This window comes from Tauraco erythrolophus, chromosome 3, assembly GCF_009769465.1.
Source record: "Tauraco erythrolophus isolate bTauEry1 chromosome 3, bTauEry1.pri, whole genome shotgun sequence".
Lineage (NCBI taxonomy): Eukaryota > Metazoa > Chordata > Aves > Musophagiformes > Musophagidae > Tauraco > Tauraco erythrolophus.
In genome coordinates, this window is record NC_141467.1 from 32904507 (window position 1) to 32918173 (window position 13667).

At 41.4% G+C, this 13667-nt stretch overlaps 1 protein-coding gene across 1 annotated transcript in view; it reads right to left on the reverse strand.

The window, feature by feature from the left end:
• Positions 1-4132: 4132 nt before the first annotated feature.
• The window catches only part of TERT (telomerase reverse transcriptase), a 38681-nt gene continuing 29146 nt past the window's right edge, over positions 4133-13667 (reverse strand). The window contains exons 13-16 of the mRNA XM_086609126.1: positions 13449-13510; positions 9396-9520; positions 8911-9048; positions 4133-4236 (exon numbers count right to left, since the gene is read on the reverse strand). Coding sequence (XP_086465252.1) covers positions 4133-4236; positions 8911-9048; positions 9396-9520; positions 13449-13510 — 429 coding nt within the window. The remainder of the gene's footprint in view (positions 4237-8910; positions 9049-9395; positions 9521-13448; positions 13511-13667) is intronic.

Genomic DNA, 13667 nt, shown 5'->3' on the forward strand with positions numbered 1-13667 from the left:
AATGAATAATAAAAAAACCCCAACATTTTTAGCATCTATTCACATAAAAGCTGTAAATACACAAGTAAGAATTTTTAATTAACTAAAGTGTACACTCTGTATTCATGTCTCTACCTACAGATAGCTAGACGTTCGTTAAAAATCATATCTGCAGAGTATATGCAGCAGGTTTAAGTGTTTGGTCAGAGGTCTGTACTTAAAAAAAACACATCCAACTAATGCAGCCATAAGCTCAGAAAAGAACTCAACTACATAAACAAGACTTTCAAGTCTATAAATCTATCTTGAGTCACTGTCACGGCACTCCCAGACTTCTTGACTTTTGAGCTGCCCCTTCCCATTCACCAGAAGAGAGACTTCATGGGTCGCCGGACACACAGTTCAGCCTGGGACAGGAACTCAGGGGGAAGACAATTTTCAGCTCCAGTAACTACAACTTCACAGCAGGGAAACGCACTAGCTGAAGTTACTGTTTAGTAAAAGTAAGCATGTAGAAAATGTGTTGAGCAACCCTTGCAGGAACACTGCTTTCCTGTTCTCGGTGTGCTTCTGATCTGACCTCTACTAGAATTCCTGCACCAAAATTGCAGCTGTATTCCAGTAAAACTAGTGCTACAATCTTTCCCTTCCTGTTCATAGGAAGCACAGCACCTCATAGGCGTTTTTTTTTACTTGAATAGCATGACTGACTTTGTTACTTCAGAAAGCGGCATGTGCATGCAAACATGAAACTGAATCTGTGTCTTAAGTCTCACATACTAAGCACTTTCTACTTCTGCTCACTCTCCTCCCAATCTTTTATCTGCATATCCCATTAGATCTTCTTTGCTATAATACTCCACTGTGAACTCATACTGTTCTGACAGACAAGACTCTTCTAGAATTGTTCAGGCTTTAAGGACAGCCTGGATTCTTTGGGGGTAAATCTGTAAAGGACACCAACACAGACATAGTGATGTTCAGCCTTAAGCAGAATCCATAGCCCTAAGACAAGGAGCTCAATCACCTATTAGAGTAAAAAACCTCAGACAGATCATTGCAACAGCATTATAAATGAGGAAGTATCCAAATTATCATAAAACAATAAATGGAGAAAAGCTGCAGAGAGAAAAGCATGTTCCTTCTGGACCACAGGCAGTTCCCTATGTTGCAAAATGCGATACCTGCCCTCAAGTTGATATTCACAGCCCATAATCCCCTCCAAAAGAAAGCAGTGGGGAGAAGGATGTGTTTGATGGACGTGTGCAGAAGCTACAATTTCCTCTAGAGAGGCTTCTGTCAAATTCCTCCCTTCAAGCCCTGCATAGAGACACTAAAAAACTATTTCCAGCCCTATCACTCTTCCTCCCCATACAAAGCCTCCAGCACTGACTTGCACAGTATTTTGCAACACCTGCAGCACAGGTTGCATGGTGCAGTTACACCGAGTGGCTTAGCTCTCTGTCTGTTTACTTACCTTCTCCTAAATACTGAGACAACCTTAACGTTCCCCTCAACCATCAAATCTTTTGCAATTTTCCCAGCTTCCCAATGATTGTTAAAAATCCACACTACAGGTTCAGAATTCTCTAAACGAATTCTTTTAATATTTCCAGATTCAAGTTTTTCAATCCACCCAAACATTTCCTGTCAGCAGTTGCTGTTTAATGTACTACCTTGATACCAATTAAGTAGAAAATATATCCAGAGCAAAATTTTCCAGAGAAAATACTTCCAGAGCAAAATTGGCTTAATCCAAACCATTGGTGAAGTTCACATTCCATCCATTCTCCACATTAGAGCATCCTCTGGAAGACACACAAGGAAGCAATGATGATGGAAACAAGACGCGTTGTTCTGAGCCTTAAGGTGGAAACATCCTTTTCTAGAAGGGAGCATGCTGAATGACATTAAAAACTTCTGTCTTTAACATTAAAACTCGTAAAATAAAACCTGTTTTTGACTCAAACAGAAAAATCTAAGTTCAAACGCTTAGAAGCAAATCTATTCATAATTACCTTGTTGTTCGATGGGAGCAGAGAGGTTTTCTTCTAGTCCTCCCAAGCCTACCTATCTGCAATGCTTTCTGAAACACTGATCAGTTCGGCACAGCTCTTGCTTCAGTTATCTACCCCAGTTATCCAGGACACTCTTTTGATCACCCTGGAAGTTTGCCTTAGGACAGCTATTGATTGCAGAAAGGCTCCCTGCTCTTCCCAGGATCCCATCCTCCCCATATGGATTTGTGCTGTAGGATCTTGGCTCGTGAGGTATCCTTTCAGGCTGCCCAGCCCCTATTCCAGACCGTTCTTTCAAAACAGGCACGCTTGTTGGCTCTCAGGAAATGATCTGGCTCTTCTGCATCAACCTTCACTGAAGGTTCATGCAGAACACAGTGACCAGGACAAAGTAAACATGCATTCATCCCTACTGCTGCCCACCAGCACACAACACACAAAACACACAGGGCCTGTGCAGTAAGCAGTAGAGTCACAACTCCCATCACCTGTGACTACACAAAGTCTTATATGCAGCACAGCAGAAGCGGGGAAGAGAAGCAGGTAGGAAGGAATGAGGAGCTGAAGAAAGTCTGGGTAAAGGGTGAACGGACACGGGTAGGAACAGCTCCAGCCGAAGCACAGGAAGTTCTCCCAGTGCTCAAGTCTCGTCCCTGCCAAGGCCCTCGTTGCAGCATCTCATCTCACTGCCTCTTGCTGCCATACGCTCCGATAAAATACAGCTTCCTGCACTGCAAGGCCTCTCTTGTGCGATGTTGTCTGTGATGGTGTTCCCTCACACCAGTCTCACTGCAGAATGTTCTGGGGGTCCGAGAGTTTTCAATGTTTGAGCTGCTGGCTGATGAGCAACTGGGCTGTTCTTCATCTGCTCTCTAGTAGGAGCAACTGTTCTTTGGCTTTTTTAAAAATTTTATTTTTAACAGTGCCACTTCATAGAAAGAAGAAAAACCACAAGTGTATGACTGACTCTCTGTATGTTCTGACAGTTTGAACTGAGTTATGATGTTAATGGACAGACTGCGATACTGCAATCTGGCTCCTAGGAGCTTTGTTACCAATCCCTGCGTGGTAGTGGTCTGTCAATCCTTTGAAATAATCTACTGAGTAACGCTGCCTACACTGTGTTTCGCTCCAGCAAGATACCCTTCATCTTCTTTGAGAAAACCTCCCAGCAGCTATTATTTAGCCTGTAACAGACACAGCAAAATCCTAATAAAACAGTTCTACATTAGAGCAAATTCAACCCACAAGCCTGGAAGAGAATAAAAAACATGGGCAGGTTTATCAGAGCAGCCACAGGGCAAAATTCAGCCATGCACAACATGCCAACAGCAGGGCTAGACAGCACTTCAGTAATATTACAGAGCCAAAGATAAACCTAAATAACAAAGAGGAAACACAAACAGATGAGTAATCTACTTGGTATATTACCTAATCTAGAGCTTTTGGTTTTTAGGTATAAATGCACCACCATCATTCTGTGTATGACTGTATTAAAAACATCACCAAGTAGTCAAAACACACAGAACATATACTAAACATAGTCAGCTTTGACACTGAAATTTTGGCATACATTAGTTGTGTTCTCCAAAGCATAAAATTTCTAACCTGTACATCTTGCTAGGCAGTGCCATGAAACGCCCTTGCCCCGTGCAGGTAACTGTCTTTCAGGACATAACCCAGCTGGGCAGGATGTTAAAGATTACTATAAAATAAAGGTATTGGAGACAAGTACGTGTTATTGCAATTAACCAGACAATTTATTATGAAATAGTCTGCAACACAGAAAAGCAAAGAACAGTTCTTCAGAAACAACACACTGAAACAAGAAAGTAGATCTGTTCATACAAACATAGTTTAACGATGCCTTCATCAAGAAGACGGGAATTACTGAACGGAATCAAGTCAGTTACTTCAAACAGCCTGTGAATTTACAGGCAAACACAAAGAAGAAGGTATTAACAAAATTGTCTGCTCTTTTTAAGTCCTTGTGTGGCATCTGAGAAACAAACATGGAAAACTTCTGAGTTAAGCCGCTTTTGGTCAGCTCCACCAAAATAAACTACAGAGAAAAGTCATCTAAAGACAGCACTTATTTTCAAACCTGGAAAAATTATGAAATAAACTTCAATCCATTAGTCCAGGATAGCTTTGAAATCTTGACAAAGAGACGGTTCTGTCACTGCCTTCAGTAGTGCCATAGTATCCTTTGGGATTTTCCTGAATAGCTGCATCTTACCTACCAAAATATCAGAAACGATTCATTACTACTGCAAGTAACTAACAATTCTGTTTTAGGGCAAATGTAATGAAATCAATACCAGCTGAATCTAATTAAGAAGTTGGAACACCTGGAATATGGAGATAAAAAAAGCTATAATAAAATATGCTACTACAATCAAGGTAATAAATAAAAAGGTTAAAAATTGTGTGTTAAAATATTAACAAACTAAGAAAACCAAGGAGCAAATTCCTCCTACTATGTCCTTGTAACACTCCTCTAATTGGATTTAATTAGCTAATTAGCTTCAACAAGTCAAAACGCAAGGTCCTTCACCTGGGTCGGACCAATCCTAGGCACAAATACAAACTGGACACAGAGTGGGTTGAGAGTAGCCCTGAAGAGAAGGATTTGTTGGGAAGCTCAACATGAGCTGGCAGTGCACTCATGCAGCCCAGAAGGCCAACCACATCCTGGGATGTATCAAGAGAAGCGAGGTCAGCAGGTCAAGAGAGGTGATTCTCCCCCTTTACTCTGCTCTTGTGAGACACCACCTCGAATACCACGTCCAGTTCTGGTGTCCCCACCACAAGAGAGACATAGATCTGTTGGAGCATGTTCAGAGGAGAGCTACAAAGATGATCCAGGGGCTGGAGCACCTCTGCTACAAGGACAGGTTGTAGGAGCTGGGATTGTTCAGACTTGAAAAGAGAAAACTTCAGGGGACCTAATAGCTGCCTTCCAATACCTGAAGGGAACCTACAGGAAGGCTGGGGAGGGACTTTTTACAAGAGTGTCCACTGATAGGACAAGGGGAAATGGGTTTAAGTTGAAGGAGAACAGATTTAGATTAGATCTTAGGAAGAAATTCTTCAGTACAAGGGTGGTAAGACTTTGGAAAAGGTTGCCCAGAGAAGTTGTGGATGCCTCCTCCCTAGAGGTGTTCAAGGCCAGGTTGGAGGGAGCCTTGAGTAGCGTGATCTAGTTGAGAGGCGTCCCTGCCCATGACAGGGAGGTTCGATTAGATGATCTCTAAGGTCCCTTCCAGCCTACGCCATTCTATGATTTAAGAATTTTATTTTTTTTTTTTTAAAAATATAAGACCATTTATTCAATAACTATATCCTCTGAAAAAGACCTTCTGTCAAACCATAGTTACTTTGAAAGACTATTTTAAACAATGCTAAGGACAAGGGATAGGTCCTTATCTGATTGCTCATGTTTACCTACAGCAAGAAGGTATTCTCAAACTGTTTCTTTTCCCCTCTACTTTCAGATATAACAAAGTAGTTTATGTTTTTAACTGACATATACAAAAAAATTAAAAGAAATAAAATCATGTGGAAAATGCGCCTTTTGCTATAACATTGGCAACAGCAATTCTTTCCGCTGTGTTTCTTATAAGAGAAGAGAGGTTAACTGGAAAGCCACCCTTAAGGTGGCAAATTCTGGAGACTAAACAAGGCTCTTAAATGAGGAATGAAATTTTTTATAAGAGGACATAACAGCATTGAAACAGAGAGAGTCATTAAGCATATCATCAACAGAATTACAGACAATAAAAAGGACTTTTAAAGATTACGAAGAACATGTAAAATCCTAGCAACAGTTTAAGTCCGTTACCTAAACAGAGTTGGAAAAATTGTCAATGGTGCAGAAAAGCAGAAGTGCTCAATAAACATTAGTTCAGTGTTTGGAAAGGAGACAGATGATGTATTTATATATCTTCTCAGTTGCTCCTTTCCCCACTCGTAATAATAGGAGGGATGTTAAACAGTAACTGTGTTTTAAACACTAACTCTGAAGAATTACAACAACTTGTACTGACAAGCCCCTGACATTGATATTTAACAGGTTTTGGAACAGTAGGAAGAACCTCCTCCCCAAAACCTATGAGCTTGATATCGATTTCCGCGGACAGTAATGGAAAGGCATGTGCAAGGACACCAGAAAAAAAATGAAGTTTGTATCAATTCGTGTCAACAACGTGATCTTATAGGGGTAATAGATTTTATATAGCCAATACAAACTCCAAAATGACAACAAAAAGCGTAGCTGTTAAGTCAACACAGGCGCTATTACCAGCCCTGGTTATCTCTGTGCTACACAGAGATAGTGAACTAACTTTACAGGAGCACACCTGAGAGCCAGCCACTTCCCTGTCACAGCTAGTCTGACATTTCCTGTTTTCCAGAAGTAAGACAGAACTTAAAACACAGTGTTTAAAACTAGCTCTGGTATCTCTACATAATGCTCAACTCTGTGGTAACCTTCTCTACAGCATGATGTTCTGATTACAACAACGTTACCCAGGAATAAATATGATGCAGGTCAAATGAAACTACCTTACAAGACTAAATAGAAAAGTATCTATCAGTGCCTCTTTAAATGGATTTTTGTGAGTTCCTGCAGGACTGGTAGACTTAGTATCTTACTACATTTGGAAGAAGATACAAATATAAACACCACGTACAATCAGGTGACTGAAAAATAGTCTTCATCTATGGATCAGAGATCTTGGAGACATGGAGATAATGATGCACGTTCGCATCAAGCGTACGCATATGACTTATCACTACAGATCACAAGACGTCTTTGTACAGCACACTGATGTCTCACCTTCCCTCCTGCTCAGTCCCTAAGTGGGGCATCTGGTGCCTTCTCCGTTCCTTTTCAAAAACAATTTGAAATTATTTTTAAAACCTCAACCAACTCAAAGGAGAAAGGCAGGTGGGAAGCAAATTTACATGCAGTCAAAGCACCTCTCAAAATTACAGTCACTGGTAAGTACTTAAGTTGTACAACAAGCTGATCCCAAACAGCTACCCTCCTGCCAAATTACCTAGCAGATGTTTTGGGGGCTTTTCACAAAAACAGCAACTACAGAAGTGCTCCACCAAGTATTCTATCAACCCTTACAGCAAAGGTGGAACAGCGCTAGCAGAAGTACAGGTGAGACTTTAGGGGGCTATAAGCAAAGGCAGATCTCTCGTGGCATTCAAGTTGCTTGGGCACCAGTGATCTCTTGACTAATAAGAGCAAAAGCTTCCATACTAAAAGTTTCATGGTAAAAACAAGTCACAGCCTATAATTGTTTAGGTAGCTATTAAGCAAAAATCTCTGAACCCTTGATCTTCCAGCAGTGTACCTCAAGTCTCAGATATTTCCAAAAGAAACTGGGCCTTCTAGATAAAACAGAGAGCTATCTTGACATCATGGATGTGAAGAACACATTCTGCCTCAGAGAACACTTATGAAAGAACAGCTGGAAATTACTCTTTTAAAGAGAACATGCCTGCCTTTGGACCTTTCCTCCTCCACCCCACAATACTCAGCAAGTATAACACTAATAGTTCTTCCCATTAACTTAGGAAGCAAGGTTATTCCATTTCTGCAAGGTCAATTCCTACTGCCAGAGGAGCCAACTGATAGCTGGTCAGCTTTCCCTTCTTGGGAAGCTACAGAGCTATGCCTGGACCACACACAAGTTTCGGGTCAGTAGTGTGATTAGGCCAGGGGCGGTGCGGGTACAGGGAGCTCTGGCTTGGATCATGGTCTGCCAGCCAAAGATTCCAAGAACAAAACCTTCAGCACTAGAGATGAAAACTCAAATGTGCTCTGTATGGATCTTGGATCTCCATACAGAAAGTCCACAACTGTCAGGAACGCACCCGGTGCAGTCTCAACCATCAGTTTGTTTCCTGTAAATGTTTAAGCATCTTCTTTGATACATTCACACTGCACCATCAAAAGTCAGAGTTTTGCACTCAGCCATTGCTGTAAGCCTTTGATATTGGAGGGAAATTCTTACTTCCAAAAGAACTGCTCTCTTTTTGGGGCACTGAGCCTCAGCACAAGTGTCAAGGGCAGCTTGCAATATATATAAAATCAAATAGTGGCTATCCTGGAACCAGGCTGAAGAATTTCTCAGTATTGTATAATAAACCCACCCAAAGTAATGATTCATTCAGAGCGTGAATTACGGAGCCAGTGTTTGAGAGACCGGCCTTCACTGCAGCTAAATTCAACAACAACACTGACCGCTTCAGAAAAACCTCCTGCTGGTCACTTTTAATATCTCACAACTGAAAATTCTATTATTTCTGTGGCTCGCCTGAGGACAGACCACACAACTGCTCAAAGAGAGAGCTCCTCAGAGGCCAGGTACACAGGCAGCTTCTTTCATAAAGTAGAAGAGTCAGAGATCTGCCAACACCACTCAACTTTACTACAATACAGCACATGCAGCGCAGCACGTGCTTCTGTTTCAAAGTGACCCCCGCGACACGGTTTTGGTAAGAGTTTACATTGCAGGAGGAATTTACCTAATTGCCAGTTAATCTACATTTTCAAAAACAGAAAACTGCGTATTCGTATCTCGTTTAAAGCTGCTGAGAATGCTTGTATGATTAACCCAACCCTATTTAGCTTTCTGAACTGTACAAACACATTGAGTGTCAACCATCAATAGCTGTCCCTTCAGAACAAGGCTCTAGAACACGCAGTGCTGTAAAACATACTGTTTTAATTTGTCTACTTAATACTTAGTAAATTTGATTAAAATCAGAAAGCTCATTAACGTGCATTTCAGAACAATACTTTATGATAAGAAAATTTTTTAAAAATCCATTAGATTCCAAGTTTTATCACAATTAGCCGTATTTCAAACTGTAAAAATAATCAAATACTTACAGATTTTTAGGGGCTTAAGCAGGCATTTGTAAACAACTTTGTGGTTTGCCAGTTTGACAGTGAAAGCATGGTAGCAGAGCCATTCTGCTGCCTCAGAAGGGAACACACCAGATGCACCCTTGTTACCTAAAGCAACTCCTAGAAACAGAACAGGAAAATGACATCACTGAAAATTATGAGCATTAAGAAGTACGTCTGACCCCTCCTCTCTTTCTGTAAAATCACTCCAAGACATTTTACTAAAAATCTATGCAGTCAATGAAGTTTCCTATGCCAGCAGAGGACTGAAAACTAAAACAATTTAGCATTTTCAGGAAATTGAGTTTAAGGAAAAAAAACACACTGTGATTCCTATCACACACTCCATTTTCTTGATCTTTATTTAACACGACATGATCTGACTGTGCATAACAGACATTTCATTTGTCTAAAAAAGAAAAGCCCAAACCCAAACACGCTGGTTCACAGCCATTAACACACTATACCTGCGTTTTTTGCTTTCACGATAGAATAGCAGCATGATGCAGTCTCAGAGATGATCCTTAGGAAGAAATAAGGATTGTTTCTAACTTGCTGGTTGAATGGAAGTTGGAGAACACAGGCGTGGAACCTATTCACAAAAACAACCTGTTTAATTGCAAGTTGTGCTGGTTTTGTCTGGGACAGAGATCATTTTCTTCAAGGTAGCTAGCAGGTGGCTACACTTAGGATTTGTGCTGGACAGAGTGTCAGTAATACAGGGATGTTTTCGTTATTGCTGAGCAGTGCTTACACAGAGTCAAGGCCTTTTCTGCTTCTCACCCCACCGCACCAGCGAGCAGGCTGGGAGCACCTGCCCACAGGGGCATCGCTATTGCTGTTATCAAAATGATCCCAGGCGCAGTAGATTAAGGTGATAAGCAGTACAGCAGAGCGGGTACACCCCTGGAGGGACTGCAGCCACAGGTAAGGCCGTGTTGGAGCAGGTTTACTTCTGAAGGAACTGCAGTTGTGGGTACAGCCACACAGGAGCAGGGCACCCTTAAGCATCTGTGGCCGAGGATAAGCTCGTGCCAGAGCAGGTACATCTCGAAGCATCTGTGGCCGTGGTTATATCTGTGCCACAGCAGGTATACTTCTGAAGAGATTGTGGCCCAAGTATAAGTCTTTGCTGGAGAAGGTACACCTCAAAGCATCTCTGGCTGTGGATAAGTCCAAGCTGCAGCAGGTACACCTTGAAGCATCAGTGCCTGTGTGTGAGGTCATGGTGGAGTGCCTCAAAGCATGTGGCCATGGATAAGCCCATGACAGAGCAGGTAGACCACTGGAGTGACTGCAGCCATGGGTAAGGCCATGCTGGAGCAGGTTTACTTCTAAAGAGACTGTGGCTGTGGGTAAGGCCACGCTGAGGCAAGTGTATCTCTGAAGGCATTGTGGCCCATGGATAACGCCATGCTGGAACAGGTGCACCTCAAAGTGACCGTGGTTGTGGATAAGTCTATGCCACAGCAGGTATAGCCCTGGAGAGGCTGTGGCTCATAGATAAGGCTCCACTTACCTCCATCGAGGTACCCCTTAAGTACACCCCTAAGGGACTGCAGTCTGTAGATAAGTCCAAGCCAGAGCAGGGGCAAGTTCATGGCAACATTAAACCCTATGGGTCTGGTCCAAAGGGGCCAGGGGTGGAGATTGTAATGGAAATACCTTTAAATTGTTGTAATCCAGGATCTGAGTTATGGGAATTGCTACAGCAGGAACCCCTTGTTGCTAACCCGGCTAGAAGCAAGGGGAGGAGTTCGCTGCAACGTTAAGCTCTGTAGACTGGCCCAAAGGGACCAGGGGTGAAAACTGTAACGGAAATACCTTCAAATTGTTGTAACCCTGAATTTGAGTTACATGTTATAGGAATTACCTGAACCAAAGGAGGACAAGCCTGACAAGAAGCAATGCAAGTGCAGCAGTGACCCGACCTGAGCTGGCTTTGGTGCCCAATGATCTCACGCAACACACCACCTCTCCTGTCCTGAGTGACCACCATAACAGATGGGAGCCCAAAGTCATGGACTAAGTGAACTCAGAGGACATTTTGTGGATATTTTACAGACATTTCACAAAGGTGGTCCGTAGAGTAGGGGAATGATATCTGTGTACTATATCAAAGGGTGGGAAGGGAGGTGGTGAGTAAGGAGGATGTATTGGATAGTGTGGAATCCGAGCATGACACAAATGGTATGGAATAAAGGGTGAAGAATGTGCTGGTTTTGGCTGGGATAGAGTTAATTTTCTTCATTGTAGCTAGTGTGAGGTTATGTTTTAGATTTGTGCTGGAAACAGTACTGATAACACAGGAATGCTTTAGCTACTGCCAAGCAGTGCTTACACAGAGTCAAGGCCTTTTCTGCTTCTCACTCCACCTCACCACTGATTAGGTTGGGGATGCACAAGAAACTGGGAGGGGACACAGTTATGACAGCTGATCCCAACTGACCAAAGGGATATTCCACACTATATGACGTCATGCTCAGCATATAAAGCTGGGGAAAGAAGAAGGAAGTGAGGGACATTCAGAGTTATGGTGTTTCGTCTTCCCAAGTAACTGTTATGTGTGATGGAGCCCTCCTTTCCTGGTGATGGTTGAACACCTGCCTGCTGATGGGAAATGGTGAACGAATTCCTTGTTTTGCTTTGCTTGTGTGTGTGGATTTTGCTTTACCTATTAAACTGTCTTTATCTCAACCCATGAGTTGAGATATAATAAATTCTCACTTTTACCCTTCTGATTCTCTCCTCCATCCCACTGGGGAGGAGTGAGCGAGCAGCAGGGTGGTTCTCAGCTGCTGGCTGGAGTTAAATGACGACACGAGTCATTTGCAATTTTAAATGAAACTATGATTACATACCTTAGGCACTATACAACATTTAAAAGCACCCAAGAGTTTTTAGCTATATCAACACTGTTAGCATACTACATCTCTCCTGTATATACATATCCCTGGCATATCAGACACATATGATGTTTGTTTGTAAATTCTGTCCTGAAAGATCCTGAAGCCATCTGCCTTAGTAACAGAATTCTTTTGTGAGGACAATGACTGTTCTATGTGCAGAGAAAGTTAAACCACACATTCTCACCAATTCCATATCATGGACCATGCAGCCAGTGAACACCCACATGAGAGTGTAAGAGGAAGAAAAACCAAAACAAAACCAAATGCCACAACAAATTCTGTTCAGGAATTCAGGAAAACAGACCTCCAAATGACATCATGTTCCACAGACCAGGATCCCCACTCTTTTGCCTATTTGGATGCCAATTCTATGAAATTACTTGCATTGTATGCTCCCTTACACCTCAGTTTGGACGTATTTTAAAACTGCCGGCTTTTTTTTTTTTTCTTCAGACTCTGGCGTTATAATCCTGCTTATGCTGAATATGGTCAACAACTACAATGCTGATTTTAAATTACTCAACAATATATATACTTGCTTATTAAATTAACCCAGCATAAGCGTAATCACTTCAAGAAATTCTGAAATTTTAAAATATTTAAAGGATAAATATAATTACCACACTGTATCACAGAGCTCTGGCTGAATTAAGCTGACATGCTGTTAGCATGGTGGACAGTTTTTTAAAGGCACTCTAACATTAAAAACCTTCGTTAGAGTGTTACCATAAAAGCAAACAGAAGTAACTAAGTAGAAAAACTGTAAGTCACTCAAAACACAGTGTAAGAGTCTGACACATCAGTGGTGTACTAGACAAGTCCAATTACACTTCTTGGACACAGAACGATACAGAGTGAATGTGGACTAAGCTGCATTTAAGAACAAAACTAAAATGTCACTTCCTAACACGTATGAGTCTAGCAAAAGAGCAACACCTGACTTCTGTAAAGAGGGAAGCACCTCTCATACCTTTTCTGCATTAAAACACTAAACAAACAACTACTTAGGGCTGCCAATCATTCAAAGTTTTTGATGTACAGATTACTATTTTCTCTCAACTTGCCTATCAGTTTGGATTTCTTTCCCTTATCCTTGTTTAAAACATTCTTCTTACTCTGCTGGTCAAGAATAGCTCACAAAAATCAAGATATTACCAGCTAAGGAGCAATTAAGACATTATCAGCAGCTAAGAACCTACAATTAACTTGGCAGAATGAAACCTCACTTTAGGTAAAGTTATACAGGTCAAAGTTCTATACGTTTTTAATAGATACAAAGTTCTAAATATAAACTGGTTAATGAGCAATAAGGCTTCTGGTCATCCTCCTGAAGCAAAACAGGTCGCTTTTCTCAAGGTCAGCTGTCAATATAAAGAGATGCTGAAAATCCATTTAGTGAAGTGTCACTTAAACACACACATCAATATAATCTTGTATCCTGAATCTAATAATATTACATAAGAACAGTGTTGATACAAGAATAACATGACTTACTACCGACATTTGCCACTGCACACTTATACAGCACACTTTTTCCTAATCCACAGCTCCTCCATGTGTCAAGAGAGAGTAATGAAATATTCAGAGTTACAGCAGAAGACAGTGACCTACCTGTAAGCCTGAAGTAAAAATATCTTGTAGATGTTAATGAAGACTGTTCTAAGGCTGTTGATCTAAAACAGAACAGAAACAGAGCTATAGAAATATTTCAGTGTCACAACAGAATTTGTTTGAGTTCAACAGCATAAGATGATTTAGAGATTTAGAGAAAAAACATTTTATGCTAAACTTCAAAGATTTCTTTTATGTACCTAAGTCAACTATGTTGTG